This window comes from Stigmatopora nigra, chromosome 19 (assembly GCF_051989575.1).
Source record: "Stigmatopora nigra isolate UIUO_SnigA chromosome 19, RoL_Snig_1.1, whole genome shotgun sequence".
In the NCBI taxonomy this organism is placed as follows: Eukaryota; Metazoa; Chordata; class Actinopteri; order Syngnathiformes; family Syngnathidae; genus Stigmatopora; species Stigmatopora nigra.
In genome coordinates, this window is record NC_135526.1 from 1306607 (window position 1) to 1323332 (window position 16726).

At 43.3% G+C, this 16726-nt stretch overlaps 3 protein-coding genes and 1 long non-coding RNA gene across 9 annotated transcripts in view; 2 read left to right on the forward strand and 2 right to left on the reverse strand.

The window, feature by feature from the left end:
• Positions 1 to 89: 89 nt before the first annotated feature.
• Positions 90 to 11427, reverse strand: aifm1 (apoptosis inducing factor mitochondrion associated 1). Of its 3 annotated transcripts, XM_077740325.1 has the most exons (25): positions 11388 to 11426; positions 11194 to 11320; positions 8904 to 8960; positions 8191 to 8249; positions 5683 to 5890; positions 5057 to 5187; positions 4773 to 4890; positions 4672 to 4695; positions 4417 to 4530; positions 3654 to 3716; positions 3485 to 3559; positions 3342 to 3410; positions 2867 to 2991; positions 2658 to 2788; positions 2496 to 2586; positions 2141 to 2225; positions 1993 to 2069; positions 1808 to 1916; positions 1624 to 1731; positions 1469 to 1557; positions 1256 to 1396; positions 1032 to 1174; positions 758 to 882; positions 468 to 661; positions 90 to 390 (listed from the first exon to the last, which is right to left on the reverse strand). In XM_077740325.1, the coding sequence occupies exons 5-25, from the start codon at positions 5768 to 5770 to the stop codon at positions 319 to 321; spliced, it is 2172 nt and encodes a 723-aa protein (XP_077596451.1). In that variant the 5' UTR covers positions 5771 to 5890; positions 8191 to 8249; positions 8904 to 8960; positions 11194 to 11320; positions 11388 to 11426; the 3' UTR covers positions 90 to 318. The 3 variants fall into 3 exon arrangements, with proteins under 3 accessions (XP_077596451.1, XP_077596452.1, XP_077596453.1); XM_077740326.1 differs by lacking the exon at positions 3342 to 3410 and having other exon boundaries at positions 11388 to 11427; XM_077740327.1 differs by lacking the exons at positions 3342 to 3410; positions 3485 to 3559; positions 3654 to 3716 and having other exon boundaries at positions 11388 to 11425.
• On the forward strand, positions 6540 to 11586 carry gab3 (GRB2 associated binding protein 3). Of its 2 annotated transcripts, none has more exons than XM_077740329.1 (10): positions 6540 to 7319; positions 8517 to 8817; positions 9201 to 9348; positions 9430 to 9881; positions 10172 to 10221; positions 10404 to 10623; positions 10715 to 10805; positions 10994 to 11084; positions 11212 to 11331; positions 11407 to 11586. In XM_077740329.1, exons 1-10 carry the CDS (start codon positions 7248 to 7250, stop codon positions 11536 to 11538), a joined length of 1677 nt encoding a protein of 558 aa, XP_077596455.1. In that variant the 5' UTR covers positions 6540 to 7247; the 3' UTR covers positions 11539 to 11586. The 2 variants fall into 2 exon arrangements, with proteins under 2 accessions (XP_077596455.1, XP_077596454.1); XM_077740328.1 differs by having other exon boundaries at positions 6542 to 7319; positions 10401 to 10623.
• Positions 11587 to 12074: 488 nt separating this feature from the next.
• LOC144212392 (APC membrane recruitment protein 1-like) lies at positions 12075 to 16375 on the forward strand. Its single transcript, XM_077740223.1, has 2 exons — positions 12075 to 12407; positions 12782 to 16375. Exon 2 carries the CDS (start codon positions 12888 to 12890, stop codon positions 15633 to 15635), a length of 2748 nt encoding a protein of 915 aa, XP_077596349.1. The 5' UTR covers positions 12075 to 12407; positions 12782 to 12887; the 3' UTR covers positions 15636 to 16375.
• Positions 16376 to 16409: 34 nt separating this feature from the next.
• Positions 16410 to 16726, reverse strand: part of LOC144212397 (uncharacterized) — a 34672-nt gene continuing 34355 nt past the window's right edge. For all 3 annotated transcript variants that reach the window (XR_013329760.1, XR_013329762.1, XR_013329761.1), the window contains one exon: positions 16410 to 16445. This is a non-coding gene — a long non-coding RNA (uncharacterized LOC144212397). The remainder of the gene's footprint in view (positions 16446 to 16726) is intronic.

Below are 16726 nucleotides of genomic sequence, written 5' to 3' on the forward strand. Positions count from 1 at the left end.
TGAAGGCAAGAAGCTCAGTGGAACTGCTCCATTTCTCGTTTAAAATATAAAACTGGAGAGCACATTGTCTAAAAAGATTGGAGTAAGAGTAATTTTTAAAAATAGATTTTATTTTAGCCTTTTCTTTCTCCCAACAAGTGGCTGAGATGGCATGTTGCAGGATTTTAAGGGAAGGGGGAGGTTCCAATTTGGGGGTGGGAGTCGGGATTATGTCCAACAAATTGAAATTTTTGACTGTATTATGAAAATAATTCGCTAAATGTACATTTACAAATGGACGAAATGTCACTCGATTTCCAATGGTTTGTTTAAAAAGTCCTAATCCTCGTGGATGTTAAACAGCTTGGCCACTTCGTTGAGGTCGGCGTGTTCTTCGCCGTCTTTGATGATCTACGTGTGACGATAAATGTCGTAAATAAGAAATCCACCAACCTGACGTGATTTTACTATGAGAAAAGACAGCTGACCTTTCTCGCGATGGGCATTCGGTTGAAGACATTCCACAGAATGATGCCCACCACCACTTTGTCTCGTAGGTAGAAGATGACCCCTTTGCCGTAGTCGTCTTTCTGCGTGATGGCCGGGGCGGGGATGGGGGACGCCGCCGCCGCCGTGCTTGAGGCTACGTCTTCTGTTTCGCTCTCGGAGCGGATGCCGGTTCCTGTGGCGCCATGGGTAACAGAAAACACATTGAACTAATTGTCTGTTCATAAAAATGAGAGGCGGGGCTACATGATATGGATTTTTCCGATCATACCCGACTCCTCCGTGGCGGCTTTTGGTGTATCCTTGGCCGTGGCTTTGGCAAAGACCCCAACGGTGGGCAAACTGCTATCCACGATCCCGATGGCCTCGTATCCTACGTCGGGACCCAGGTCGCTCCTGTGGACAAAGTTATTTCCTGATTTCCCCCTTTTAAATCAATAAATGTCATTTTTTAAATTCATTTTTCTGTGTTTTTAGTTCAAAAAATCATTTTGTAATCCCGAGTGTGACACCCTTGAACTAGACTTTTGACAACCACTACATACCAGAACATGGACTGATGCCAGTAAGGTTTGTTAGCTCCCGTCATGTTCTCCCCCGCCAGTCTCCCGCTGACGACAGCGTGGTCGTGATGCTCCACTCGCCTGCGGCCCAGCCTGATGTCGTAGAAGCACGCAGCGTCACCGGCCTAAAACCCGCAGAGAGAGCATTACCCTTAATTTTTTCAAAAACTAAAGACAAGATTGGTACTTTTCCAATATGAACTTACCACCCAAATGTTGGAGCGAGCCTGCAGCTCGGCATTGACTCGATAGCCACCAAAGTCCACGTCTACTTCCAGCCCGGCCGACTTGGCCAGGTCGACGTTGGGTTCCAGACCGACGGCTGCCACAATGTGATCCGTTTTGACCTAGGACGAAAAGCATGCCAGATTATAGCCTTTATTTTTTACAAAACCTTATCTAAATTTCGTCAGACTTACCAATCGACCGTCCTTGAGTTTGATTTCTAACTGGTCATCTTTGCAGCTGACAGATTTGACCAAAGCTTCGGAGATGACTTTTACGCCCTCTAGGAGATCAAAACCAGGAAAATTAAAAAATGTACATATTTCCATGCATTCCAAAGCAAATTGACCTGTTTTGACTTTTTCTGTGGTCCAGTTGCTGAGATATTCCGGCAGAACCTTTCCCATATTGCCCTTCTCGGGGAACATCTGAATCACCTCCAGACCAGAATCCTGAGCTGAAACAGGACATGTCATGATGATCCTCCAAAACATTCAAAAAGACAAAAAAGCTCGCCCTTTTCCCCATCTTACATCTCCTGCCGAGGGCGCAGGCTAGCTCGCTTCCCAAGAATCCGCCTCCAATGACCGTGATGGACTTGATGGTTCTGGAGACTTTATCCAAGGATCGGAAGTCCTCGATCTGTCAGAGCGAAAAAGGCACAAAATGGCATTAGTTGTATGCGTTGCATTGACTTCTCTGGTGAGTAAACACTGACCTTACGGAATAAAGTTGTCCTCTTCTTAACTTCATCTTCTGCTCGGTCTATGACTTGCAAATTTCTTGGAACGCCACCTGAGACAACTCGGAATTAGACATTACGCGGTGCGAATGGTCATGTGGAGGATTCAAGCAAGGTGACATACCAGTGGCAATCAAACACTTGTCGTAGGAAACCTCTACGTCGTCGTCAAGTTTGACTTTGTTTCCCCTCACGTCCATGTGGACCACCTGGAAAGAAGGGATAAAAGAAATGGGTCAATTTTACATATGTAACTATGCTTATTTGAGCTATTTGTTCTTAAAGGAAAACATCTTTCAATCATTTGTTTTTCATTCCAAAAGCGTTCAATATTTTTTTATCATGTTCAAAATTAAAATGGAAATATTTTTGCGGGCCGCATAAAATGATGCGGTGGGCCAAATTTGGCCCGCGGGCCGCCACTTTGACACCAGTGTTTAAATTTAAATGAAATATCAAAACAAAAATCTACAACCAACCTTTTTACCAGTAAGCACAGCCACTCCCCCATTTTCTGCATTTCCCAGTTCCTCTGGAGGAATATAGAATGATGACGGCTGGAAGTAAATACTGTCAAAAAAAGCAGAATTTTGGTCAACTTACATTGACAAAAATACTACATTTTTCAATCTAAGAAGTACCTTCGTTCCTTTCCATTCCACTGCTTGAAACGTAACGTGTCAGTCACGGCGGCGTCATCGGAGAACCACAGTTCTTTGGACAGGGGTGGTCTCATGTACGGGAGGTCCGGCTCTTCCGTCACAATCAAAACCTGTTTGGAAAGAACACACGCTGAATTATGAACACGGGTTGGTTATTAAGCTTCAACTGGGCCGAGGGCAAAACTCACCCGTGCACCGGGGTCTCTGGCTCGGATAGAGCGGGCGGCGGCGAAGGAGGCGGTCCCACCGCCAATCAGGAGGTAGGGTACATGAGACGGGAGCGATGGCGGCGTAGATTCCAGTCCTGCACTTTCTACAGGAGACAGATAGAAAATATCAGCACCAATCGGTGATGAGCAACTTTTGATGAGCTGAGGAGAACTGAACCTGGGGATTAAAAAGTAATTGTTAGAGCAAGGGTGGGCCCGGGGGCCCCATTGACTTAAAAAATGTGACAGATTTTGGCCAGGTCACCACAAAATAGGATACATATAAAAAAGTGCATCCGTTAACAGTACATATGAAACATAAACAGAAAAAAAGGCTAAAGTATTAACATACTCATCACTCATCATTCAAGTAAAAAGTATAAAGTACAAAGTCAAGTAAACATTTGGAACCATCTCGGCAACCCTTCCAAGTGGCGCTGAAATAAAGTCTTACCGCTCTCGGCCACGACTTGGACCGCCGGCTCAGTCGCTTCTGGATCGGGGCTTTCGACTTTCACGGGTTCTGTTTGTGTAGCCGTGGCGACAGAAGCAATTTAGCCAAAAATGAAATGTCAAAAATTCGGCAAGAGTGCTTACCACTCTCCACAACGGGTGGCGGGAGCACCACCGGCTCGGTTTGTTCGACGGTGGGCTCGGATGGAGGGGAGGGTTCTGGGAGTGTAGTGGTAACATTTGTTATTAGCCCATCATTAGAATTCCATGTATTAGTACGTGTTTTTGAATTCCGGGCCTTTCCTCATCTTACCCTCCGTGATTGGCGGCGCGGCAGGCGCTTCTTCTGGTGCTGCTTCTAATACGGGCTCATCCGCTGTGGAGGTCAATCCATAACCAGAGATTATATTTACAGTCTAAGATGATTTTTTAATAGGGAAGACCACAAGGACTCGTGCATTGTTCACCTGCTGAGCATGCATTGGTCAATGAATCATAGCTGGATGCTGCTGATTTGAGGAAAGTCAATGGTTTAAAAGGCCTGATTGGTTGGGGAAAAAGGGCAACTTCCAGCTATGCTCAAAGACATGTGGGAACAATCACATGAAGTTTGACGGAAAACTTATACTTTAGTAAGTCAGCATAGTAAAACTTCATGAAACCACTCATAAAAAAAAAATGTTTCCAAGAGGAGAAAGGAAGAGTGCATCTGTGAAAGGTTAATCTAGTAGGTTACAACAACAGAATACGTAAAACCACAAGGTTAAACAACCTAAAAGGTCAGTATAAAGAGAAAACGACATGCAACAGAAATATCAAGTCATGCAGTGAACTTGGGATGATTGTATTAAGCATTCTTCATTATACTACCTACTATCAATATAACCTTGTATACAGTTTTAGGTTGGAGTACATTAGTCAAATTGTATTACATAAATTGGCCAGTTGGTGTCACATTTTACATGTAAAATGCCATTTGAGTTTATGTATTAATTCATGACTGATGTGACTTTTAACTGAAGAAAATTACCCTGATTACCCTGAGATACGTAATTAAAATAAAGTCTGCAAATCACCTTGTGGAGGTTCAGTTGTTTCACTTGAGGCTGCCGTCTCAGCATCGGGCACGGGTGAGCTCGGCTCTTCTGGCGAAGGGGCGACTCCGGATTCGGGTTCAAGCTCGGGAACAGCTGAGGCAAAAACAGATACTTAGAGACTCAATTATCCTCAACTTTGTAGTCTGTGAAAACTGTTATTTTTAGTCATTATTAAAATGACAAAATCAGAGAGGTGTTCCTTTAGCAAGTTTTGCTCCGTTTATAATCACTCACCTTCTGTTTCAAGGGCTGCCGTAGCTACAAAAATAGAAAGGATGAGTCACAAAGTGGGCTACAACAGCAATAAATAAGTAAAGTGATAAAACCAAATCAACCAGTAGTGTCTGTGTGGACATCAGTGGTTTCTTCTTTGGCGCTTTTATGTGGTCGAGATGCAATTTCTTCAATTCGTTCCTGATATCTTTGCTGATCTCCTCTAACAGTTCTGTACGCCTGCAAAAAAAAAAAAAAACAGAAAAAGATCACTTATACTGCACAAAACATTTGGTGAAGTCATTGTCTATTAAGGCATTTTTACAGACTGGGTCAGAATAGGTCAACACATGTTTTACACCATGAATGTGACACTTTTACCCTGTTATTTTTATCGAGTACTCACATAAACGGCTCCACCAAGAAAGGTCGCCCCAACCAGAAGGACGTAGAGCTGGTTTTCCCTTCCACCTCCTGCAGGCCCAGTTGCCAGGTGAGCTACAGGTACACGAGCAGGTATTCTGCCATTGTGCAAAACTGGAAAAAATAGTAGTGCAATGCATCAACTTGCAGTGTCATATTCAAACCACCAACGCACAAAAATATCAAGGCTTAATGTGTGTCTGCTAATTATTAGTCTAATTAGACTGGGATGTGTTGACAATCAATAGTAATGAAACATCATCGTTTTATTTCCCCAAATTCTAGAATTTATACAAAAATGATCATGTAGGTAAAAAAAATGATTAACGGGATCCGCCCACTATTTGGTAGACATGTGGTAATAAAACAATTACGCAATCGTATTATTTTCAATCAGGCGCACGCCGGGGCTCAAACTATTATATTACAATCGACTTCAGGCAATCTGACAGTTCGCTTGTTCGCTGTATAACGGTGAAATGAAGGTCACGATTGTACCTAAAAGTCGCCTTAAGTATCGCCCGAGGAGGAAAAACAATAACACGTACCGTTAATTAGCTGGTGTGGTCAGTTAATGATCGTAAGGCAAACTGTCATGTGTTTGCTTACCTGATCTTCTCACATTCTGCCGACATAATGTTGAGGAGGCTCTGGCAAGGGGAGCAAGTTTTCTCCACACGATTCTACATTTGAGCATTGTTGCAATTCCACCCTTGATAAAGCTTACTTTACTCGGCGATCTGTCAGCTGGTGCACTAGGAATACTTGTTTAGTTGAACCCACACTCCGCCTGCACACCGTCCTGCTACCTGAAACACTGCACAAGGCCAGAGACAGGTCATACGTTTCAAAGGAATTATGGGTAATGTTGAAGATCGTATTTGCACTAAGAGTAACACTGTTGGAAAAAAGTCTGAGACTACAAAGTCTAAAATAAGTCAATATTATCTCTAATTCACTTACACATTAATTTATATTTGTTTAAAGAGAACAGGCAAGTGAGTAATATAAGTTTGATTCGGGAACAAGAGCGTCAGAGAATAAGGAATCATTTTTTTTGAAAAATCTTTGGTCCACGTCACTAGTATTGCGAGTTTTGATAGGGCGATGTCAATTTCAACCTCCATTCTGAACCAATGTGGGAGTGGTTTCTTTTAATGAGCACCTCCCCTGTGCTGCACTTCCGTGAATGCGTGTAACGGTAGCCATATTTGAGCAGTCAGTTAATTACCGTTAGAAATGGGAGTTAACTCCTTGTGGTACTATCTTTGTGGTTCACTACAAAAACTGTCACAATGTAACAGTTCTTTAGACTGTTGGATGTAATATTACACACAAGCACACATGCCCACACGATAATAGTAATGTATTGGAATTATTTGGGTCATTTCATGACATCACATGATATATAGCAGCCACAAATGACATGGGGCAGTCTGACAAAAGTGAGGCAGCCAATTTGTGCCACTACTATATTCACACTAAAATATATCAACTGTATATTATGTTCACATAATATATGGTCGAACCTGTGGGAGAGGATAGGGAAAATGATTGCTGACAGTTCTCCCATTCAAAATGGATTGGCCACTTTCAACGGCACTGGGAGATGGCCAATCCCAGCCAGTCCACCCAGTTTAAATTAATTAGACCCTTCCACACTAATTGAGGATTAGATGCTCTTTAATGCATGCACTTAGCATTTCATTCAAGAGTGTCTTTTTCCTATATTTCATTTCAAGATTGTCTTTTTCTTAAAGTTAGTTCTGGTCTTGTTTCCTTGTTTTTTAAATTGCGTCTCTCCTTGCCTCGTTGTCACTTGTTAACAAGCCGCCCAACCTTGACACTTGGTCTTGACAACAAAACGCAGAGTTTAATCTCTGATCAGCAGCACAAGTCAACCTTTACCCCCGTTCCTCCTCTTCGGAATCATTTTCTGTTTTGTCTTCATTAGAAAAGCTTCATTCTTTCTTGATTATTTAGCTCCACCATTCCCTCTCAGTCAAATCAATTTCTTGACTTCCTCCTTTTGGAGTGGCTGGGCTGAATACCAGAACACAGGATATGCTTTGCATTGCTCTCAGTTTCACAGCAAGAACAGCGGCAGTGGTGGTGGCGGTAGTGGCGGCGGCGGTAGCGCCTGCTGCAGAAAGGACGGACACTCTGCAGTCAAGATGAGTGCCGGGGATGTCGTTTGCACTGGCTGGCTCATTAAATCCCCCCCAGAGAAGAAACTCAAGAGATTTGTGAGTACCAGCCCACGCCGGCCGGACACTTGTTTTTGTCTCGTAGCACTGCAGCAGCAGCCTGACAGGAGAAATGCCACCCTGGGCTATGAAGCGTTGGGCTACAGTGGGTAGTGCTTGTTTTGGGTTTTTTTTTGTTGCTTCATGTACATGCACATGTTGCCTTTTGAGTCCTTCTCTGATTCTTGCTGTTATTGTTGACCATCCGTGTTCAATCATGGAAAACAACTTGAGCAACAAACACCATCGTAAATAATAGCCAGATTCGGCGTGCAGTAGTCGTCGGGGGTCATATGATGTTGGGCTTAGCGCATGTATTGTGAAACATGGGAAGTCGCGTCAGCTCGGCCAGACCTCGGTCATGAGGAGTAAACAGAAATAGTCCCACTTTATGATGGCTTGCTTGCACTTCCTCTGCGAGACGAGGAGGGAAATTGGTCAAAACAAGTGCGGGTGGAGGTCCGTGGAAGTTGAAGGGGAGATAGAGAAACTTTTATCAAGTTCTGCCACATGTTGCATGGGTGTTGAAATATTCAAATATTTGCACCGGCATGGAAATATCTGTTGATATCTCGGTCCGATTCATTTGGCATAGGGAAATGATATAGAGGTCAGTCGGGGTTGTTGGTTTAAATTTGCCTAAACTGGTCCATTGGTAATTTTAAATTTATCAGATTTTTTTTTTTCTAAAAACAAATGTTTTGGACCTTAGTAGTAGTTTTTGCTTGGGTGTGTTATGTGGCCTTTTTGAAGGTAATAGTAAAATTGAATGATGGGGGGAAAAATGTTATTTAAAGTATTCAAAAATCGTCATGATTTATAATATTTTCCCATAAGTTGGGTGGTGTTTTCAGTAATTGTTGTGTCTTACCACTTCCTGGTTGAAGGCGACGTGCAGGCGTAGATAATAGTCGTAACTCCAAAAAGTTTCTGAAAACCACAAAACCAAGTGTGAAAATACGTTTGTGCCATGCAGTCTTCAAAGTTGAATACAACTTAAATATTACAAAAACAAAATGACTTGAGTTTTTCTCTGAATACAGTAAAGTTCCTCTTCTTTGCTGGGAAGCAACAAGTTCTGCCTAGCAACCATAACAATAACGGACCTCCAATTCATATGAACTGTGAAAACTTCAGTTCAAATGAAATGGATGTCAAAATGTCCTAAATGGGCCTGATTCCCTTTTTTTCACATAGGCATGGAGAAAACGTTGGTTTGTCTTACGGAGAGGTCGCATGAGCGGTAACCCCGATGTACTGGAGTACTACCAAAGCAAAAAGTCCAAGAAGCCAATCCGTGTCATTGACCTGACCGAATGCCAGGTAGAGATGCTCAATGGGCAGCTGGCCATAAAGCGGGACTTCCACGAGAAGCACTTGTTTGTGGTGAAGACCTCTGCTCGGATGTTCTACCTGGTGGCCAAAACCCGGGAGGAGATGAATGACTGGGTCACCAGCATCAGCCATATTTGCCAATTTGCCCACCAGGAGGATGCAGGTAATGCAAATCCAATCAGACTTGACTGGGATGTGACTGTGTTTTGCTAGTTGTAAAAAGGAGAAGAAAATTGATCTAAAACTCACCCGTTTCAATGCCATTGATGGTGATATGTATCCAATTCATTTTGACATGTCAGGCCCCTGTGAATGACAGTTATTATTTCAACATTAATACCACTTTTATGCTGGAAAAATATTGTGCATCAATTTTAGTTGAGAGTTCAATAAGATACTTTTTTTTGAAGAAAAGTCCTTGAATTTTCAGAGGTCTAATTTGACTAAATAAGTAGAAGTGGCTTATCTTTGTAGTTTTTTTTCATTGTTTGTCCTTGCATTTTATCTTCATAAATTCTCCAACTGAATTTTTTTGGTTGCTTTTAGGGAGTTCGGAAGAAGGATTTCCCGACACCCCAACTTCTCTCCGGGCCCCGAGCGACCCCTCTGACCGGGCGTCCAATCCCGATTTGGCTCAACCGCCAGATTACCTCTTCCTTTCGCAATGTGAAACGGGGACGGAAAGCACTTGTAGGCATGTCCAATCCCTCCCTTTCAAAAGAACCCACGCTAACTAGCATTTTTTCATTGATTTCTGACTTCCTGGCATCTGCAGGCACAGCAGCCTCTCAAACTCGGACACTTCTCTGAAGCACGTGGCCACAGACGATGCATTTAAGGACACGGCACCCTCGCCCCCCCGCGGCGACTTCTCGTCCCTTCACTGCATTTGTCCGTTCCGCCTGAGCCCGCCGCCATTCGCCCACGGAAGATCGACCAATCCTCCTCTGAGCGCTCCGTGCGGAGTCTCGGCGGCACCCTCCTCTTCCTCGCCGCTTGGCCGCTGCGCCACGAGCGTCTTCCAGTTCGACGGACCGTATTCTCGTGCGTCATCCGAGGCGGCCGGCGACGAGCGGCAAACGCCTCCTCCGCTGCCACCTAAGCCCGACCATCTGTCGGACCAAGGCCTTGGCAGGCCGAGGGCGATGAGTGCACGCCATTTGCCCAAACATCCCATTTTGCTTTCCCGGAGAACGTCCTTGTCCGGCTTGGATCGTTTTACAATAGGTGGGTTTTGTTAGGGAAAGGTTTGACCAGATGGGAAAATGTCTTTAAATAATAATAATTGGACATAGGCTTTGTCATCATCATTTACTCAACTAACAACAACAAAAGTCTAATTGTCATCATATCCAGAACCCGCATATGACGAAATTGCTAGTGCTTCTTCATAAGGTGCGTTTTCTTGGCAAAAGTTTAGAGTCCGGATGGATACGGGGAAAAAACTGTCCTGAATCTGTACTTTGTGGGATCTATTGCGTCAATGACCTAAGGCAGCAATGTTTCCATTTTTTTAGGAGATGCTGACATCAGATCAACATGGTTCAGAAGACAGACTTTTCATTCGGTGAGTCAATAGTCCCACGAAAGACACATGCTCATACCCAGAAATTCTGACATCGGGTCCGCTTGGTCTTCAGAGGACTCTCAAGAATGGGTCATTGTCTTCATGGACTGTCCTATATTGAAGTATGGAAGAAGCCTAGTTTGATTGCCATTGATTCGATTGTGATTTATGTCTTCCAGCAGTCTTGTGTATACACGGCACGGGCTCAACTCCAGGAACAGGACGCTTACATCCCCATGCTTTCGCGAGCCGAAGGTGACGGTTACATTCCCATGAGTCCCGTCAGTGTGCCCGATTCCAAGGGCGAAGCCAAGGGCACTAAGATTGCCGGCGCCCCGTGCCAAGCGGGAGAATTTCGACCTCCTCCGATACACCGCCATCTCAAACCTTGCTTGAGGAGAGGTGAATTTTTAAAAAAGACACAATGCACATTGGCTTTGTTTGTGTCTTGGGCCATAGCAAAGTCATGTGTTTGTCCTCTGTGGGTTAACAGCTCGACCTCCACCTCTTGACTTAAGAGGCCTCTCCACAATCACGGAATGTCCTGCTCATCATCCTTTGAGCAGAACAAAGACTGAATTGCGGTGAGGAAAATCCAGATCTAGTCATTGGAGTAGGAATAACAAACCGCAAAGCAGCTTTAGCTAAGAAAAATGTCTTTTCACATCACTATTTTTCAGTTAGGATGATCTTTTCAATGCCGATTTTCTTTAAAAAAAACAACAACAACAACAACAACTAAGCAGGTCAATCCTATTTGATTTTCCTGTAGTTTCAGTTTTCCAGGAAAGGGTGTACCTCACGAAGGAAGTCTAGGAAATAAAGTCAACTCAGGAGAAGACCACGCAAATAGCCCCACAACGGTAAATTGTCAACCAAATGAATTTCACACAATGTTTAAAAATGCAATTGAAATGTTTGTTGTTTTTACATACAATTGATTCATTTGTAACATTGTTGATGACTTCTTACCTTTTTCTTTGACCGCAGGAGGCAAGGCAGCAATTTTGTCTCAATGTCGATGGAGCCGTTCAACATTGGGTCAGAAAGTCAAACCTTGACTACTTGTCACTGGATTTTAATTCAGCTTCTCCTTCTCCTGTACAGAAGGTTAATATATGAGACAAACAATGACACGCGATTGGTCTCGGATGACCTTTCCTTACCTTCCTTGTGTCTCCGCAGAAGCCGAATCTTTCCGACGACGAGCGTGTGGATTATGTTCTGGTGGACGAGAAGAAGACGCAGGCACTATTAAACACCAAGATGGAGTGGACGGATGTGAGACAATCCAAAACAAAGGTTGAACAATCGTAATGGAATAACCCAACATGTTTGGTTGGATTGATATTATTGGAAAATAATATGGAACTTGCACTGGAAAAATAGCAGTACATCTGTTAAATGGGTTCTCAATTGTAAGAAATGTAGCATAATTGTGAAAGAATAAGGATATTTTAAGAATAAAATATGTAATATGCTGTGGAGTTTTTATTGTGCACTGTGGGAAACTTTCTGTATTTCAAGTTTTACTTAACTAATTTGAACATGTACAAAATAAGATCACATTAAAAGTAAAAATTTTGTAAATCATTACAAAATGAAGTTTGTAGTTGGCACATAGTTAAAACAAAAAAGTATGATCTCTGCAAGTTTATTTTAATGTATGTATATAGAAAATCAAAAACCTACAAGACAAAAATGACAGCAAGATAATATTGATACTGCCAATTCAAGTCCATATATAATACTGGAATACATATGGCATACATTATTTGGCAGATGACATAACGCACTTCAATACTACAAGCAATACTACAGTAGTATTCCAACAGTGGCACACATGTTGCGTCACTAACATGCGCCAAAGGGATTGAGCAGACAGAAGAGCGTTTACATTTGCGTAAATGGTCAAATCGCCTCGAAATTTGCCGATCGATCACAACAACAACCATGCGTATTTGCGCACTGTTTTTGTCCTGATAAGGTGAAGTGTCCACACTTGCTTGTGTAGCCACACAGAGGGAAAATTATACGGCAGTGACGGAGCGCTAGCTAGGAAAAGGTATTGTTAGCCCAAAACAAATCAGAGCATCTGCTTCAAATCTACCTAAAAACGCAAATATAATTTGCGATTGCACGGATCGTTCGTTAAATTCCGTGATGAGTACATTTAGCTTCATCTGGTAAGTCCCGATCTAATACTTGATCCATGAATAATAGTAGTAATAACAAAAAAGAAGAGTGCATATGTTAGCTGCGACAATAAGATATGGTTCTAAACTATTGCGGTATTGTTATCATTTTAATATTGGCTTATATTGTTTTTTTCATTCTATTAGTGCTGTAATACACGTGAATACATTATTCGATGTTGCTTTAGGAATTGTAATAACGGTTATAACACAATAACACAGTTGTTTTCCACCAGTAGTATATTGAATGTGCCTAAATTATGCAGATCCATCATGTATAATGCACCTAGATGTCAGTTAATGGTTTGTTAAGAACAATGCAATGGAAATTATTAACTTTTCACATTTGACATTTTTCAATGCAGGGTTCCTGAATGGATAAGGAAAGAATAACAGTCAACCACAATCCTGCCGTGGACATTCAACTGAAGCATCTTTAAATAAAGTCATGCTTTTATAAACAAACTAGCAATGGCATCTCCTCGCGAGTTTGACACGCTCCCAAGTGATATGGGGGACTTGGAAACTATTTCGGGATCCCTTTCTAAAAGTGGGATGACGGAGGAACATCTTCCAGATAAGACAAGTGTCACCGTGAGAGCTCAGAAATCCGGGAAATTAAGAACAGCATTGACATTTTTTGGCGTTCGCAAAAGCATGTGTCTTTTACCCAGCTTTTTTGGAGGGAGGAGTAAAAATCCCAGCAAGTGGACTTCTAAGAAAGGAATCTACAAAAGCAAAACTCACGATGGCTTGAGCCAAATCTGTCGGGACGACAGCCCGAGAAGTGGATCGTCCTCGACTGCCGATTTCCAGTATCGCAACTGCATGGAAAACCTGAATCCTAACGAAGGCAGTCCCCCCACTGAACAAAAATTCCAATCCCTGACCAGACAAAAGCGAGGCTTCAAAAGTTTTTTCAATAGTTTTAAACATCCCAAAAACCATAGAAACGATGCATCGGATAAAACGGAAATGATTGCAATGTCCTCACGTCATGGGCATAACCAGGTCCCGGACAGTCCCGAGCAATATGTCACACATTGCCTAGAATCTGAACCAGATGTGCCTGATTTTGCAAATATCGTACGCGATAGTTTGCCAGAACTAGAATGTCACGACACAGACGCCCAATCGGCGACTTTCGAGAAGACCTTAGAAGAAGAAGAAGAACGCCCAAAGAGCCAACTGGAGGATCAATTAGTTATTGCTCAAACAGAAAAACTGACTTTGACCAGCCGGGTTGCCAGTCAATTCAAGGAGAGCGCTCGTGGACATAGTGTCCCTTGTCTGTTACTGGAGACGGCGCCGGATTCCACGCTCAAGTCCGAAACGCCCGTGGGCTCGTCCGATCAACTGAACATGATTTACGGAGAGGTGGCTTCGCTCAAGAGCTTTGATTCGCTCACTGGCTGTGGGGACATAACTGCAGATCAGGAGGATGATAGCATTAGCGATACTACGGTTTCGGGGGAACGGAGCCGGAATGGAGGAAAGCGGGCCTCCTGTTTTCTAACCTACCAGGGAGGCGGTGAAGAAATGGCCTCGCCTGAAGACTTAGACGAACACTGTCTTGGTGATTTCTGGGGAAACAATCCACCTGAGGACCTCGACTGTCCTTACAACCAATCCCACGTGGCGTTGAGCACCAACGTGATGCCAGTGCATGACGCTAGTGGCGTAAAGCCCTCAACAGATTTGCTGACGCCTCAAAGTGAGCATCAGGGATCGGTTCCCAATAGTGACGAGGGCTACTACGATTCAAGCACCCCGGGTCCGGATGAAGGACACGAGAGGACAGAGCGATTAAGACAGGCGAACAGATTACCCAGGGATAGCTACAGTGGGGATGCCCTCTACGAACTCTTTGCCACCGACGAGAGTCTGGTCAGTCCGCACAATGAATGCAAACCCGGGTTGGCGAGTTCTAAACAGAATGAGCGACTAGATGGGATAGATTCCGCCTACCCTGAGTCTAATACTGGCCAGTACAAAGTGGAGGACTTTGTTGAGTCACGAAATGCAGGCAAGTCTTTCAAGTTGATGCAAAGTACAGTCGGTCCGTCACACACGGACTGGAGTTCCAAAGCACTCGGCAAGAAATTTGAAGCTAAAGTTGACGAAAGGGGAAATGGCCTCACTTCCTCAAATACTCCAAGTGTCAACTGCGAGAACCCAGATTTTGAAACGCTGGCCAGTCCAAAAGAGCAAAATCGAGAAGAAAAGCAGTCTCTGGATCGTAAGACTTGTTTGGACGATGGTCAAACAGTATGCTTTTCCCAAGCTCTGGTAAACTACGAGAAAAGTTCTCAGATGCTGAGCTTACATGGCGCCAATGACGACGTCTTAGAAACCAATGCCGACTTCACTCCAAACATGGAGTCCTTACCCGCCATTGTCACTTTTGACGTGGTGGACCTTCATAACGAGGGAGAATACGACGAGCAGATTCACATGGATCTGGAGGAAGACATCTCATCACCCTATCAAGAATTTGAAGACAGCTACCTCCAGAAAGACGCCTTTGCCGAATGTGACTATCAGATGTTGGACTTTTATGAGCAGAGTCTGATCAGTAACGCCTGGGCCATCGCTAGTCTTCCACGGCACCTCGGCCTGGCCAGATTTAGCCAGTCCACGTCCAATCCGCTGTCCTTAGACAGGAGAAGCAGGTCTCTGGATACGGAAAGCCTTCCGTCCAAGATGCCAGCTTCGTACAGAGAGGGCAGAGTTGGCGACCTATCCCATCCTCTAGCTGAAAGAGATCCTTTAACGTATTGTAAAAAGACCGTAGCAGCGTCAGAGGTTCAAGATGGTGGCAGCGCTATGGCTTTGCCGTGGCTAAGTCGTTCCGAAGTGGCTTTGAGCCTCCCTCCGAGCGACGAGATCTTCCCGGAATCGCTCGGCGGCGCCTTATCAGCCGGTAAATCCCACCTTTGCCCCGATGGATTTTCACAAGACGCCGAGCTTTACAGTCGGCCGTGCCATCTCTTGCAATCGGATTCGCATTTACCTCACGGCGCTTTTGTCTATTCGAGTAGAGAGACGTGTTACGGCGCCGGAGAGGACGCATTCTGCAAAGCCGCTTCCGCCGCTGATTTGCAGTCGTATGGTCAGTTTAGTAAAAGCAGACAGACGGCGAGTCGAGAGAGAACAGCTCTTTCTGGAAGTTCTCTTAGGGCGCCTATCGACAAACTGGCGACAAACTCCCCAAAATAGCCTTAAAATTGAACGGGAAAGTCACGTAGCATCGATTTTTAACTGCGTGTTGCTGAGATTGATAATTAGGGATAACGTGAACGCATAACTTGTGTGGAAAGTTTCAAGTAAAGTCTGAAAATGGAGTTTAGAATACAGACAAATGACAAATAGCATGTGTGGTTGACAAAAAGCAATTTTTTTTGATCAGCGACCTTTCGTTTCATTGAACTATCTCATGTTTTGTCTATGTTAGCACACTCGTTTACATATGACACTGGTTGCCTCTTAAATCTCTTTCTTGTTACTATTTGTTTCTTTCTTAGGTTTTAGAAGCAAAACTTATCTAGTCGGAAAATGTAGACATACACTTTTGGTTTGCAGTATTGTAAAACTTAACATAAATCTGGTACAACAATCTCACCAACACTGCAATATTGTGGCTATGTTATTTGTGTAGCATGAGTGGAAGGCAGTTTCTATTGTGCAGAAGCATAAAACTGATATGTTATGCATATAATTGCATTACAAGGAATGGTGTGCGTGTCGTATTATGTGAATGCCATGTTTTATTGATTGGATTCCTCCATTTTATTTTTTATGTCATGGAATGTTTTGTATTTATATTTTCAGCTGTTTGTACCTAGCAGGGCTGTACTGAAAATGCTGTACCGCTTGTCAATATTCCTCAAGTTGTTATGTTACTTTGGAAAATATGTTTTGTGAACATTGCCTTAAAGTAAAAGAAGGACTAACCTGCATTAGCGTTTTTATTCTTCTGTTCAAGTTGATCCGTTTTTTGGGGCAGTCATCTTTTTAGTGGACTTTTAACTGGAAGAGATTGAAATATTACATAAGAGAGAGAAAAAAAACGGAAGGCAGATATTCTCACGAAAACAAAGCCTTGAAAAGAGTTGCTTTTTGGCTGTTGGAGGATGCAAATCAAGAAATGTTTACAAATAAGACATATTCATTCATTCATTCATTGTAATTACCCAAGGTCACCACAAGGGGATGGAAAGACAACATTTGTGTAAAATGAAGCTCCTCACTTCACTTCAGGAGATAACAAATACATACTCCTGTATTGTTATTGTCACAATAGAGGCTTT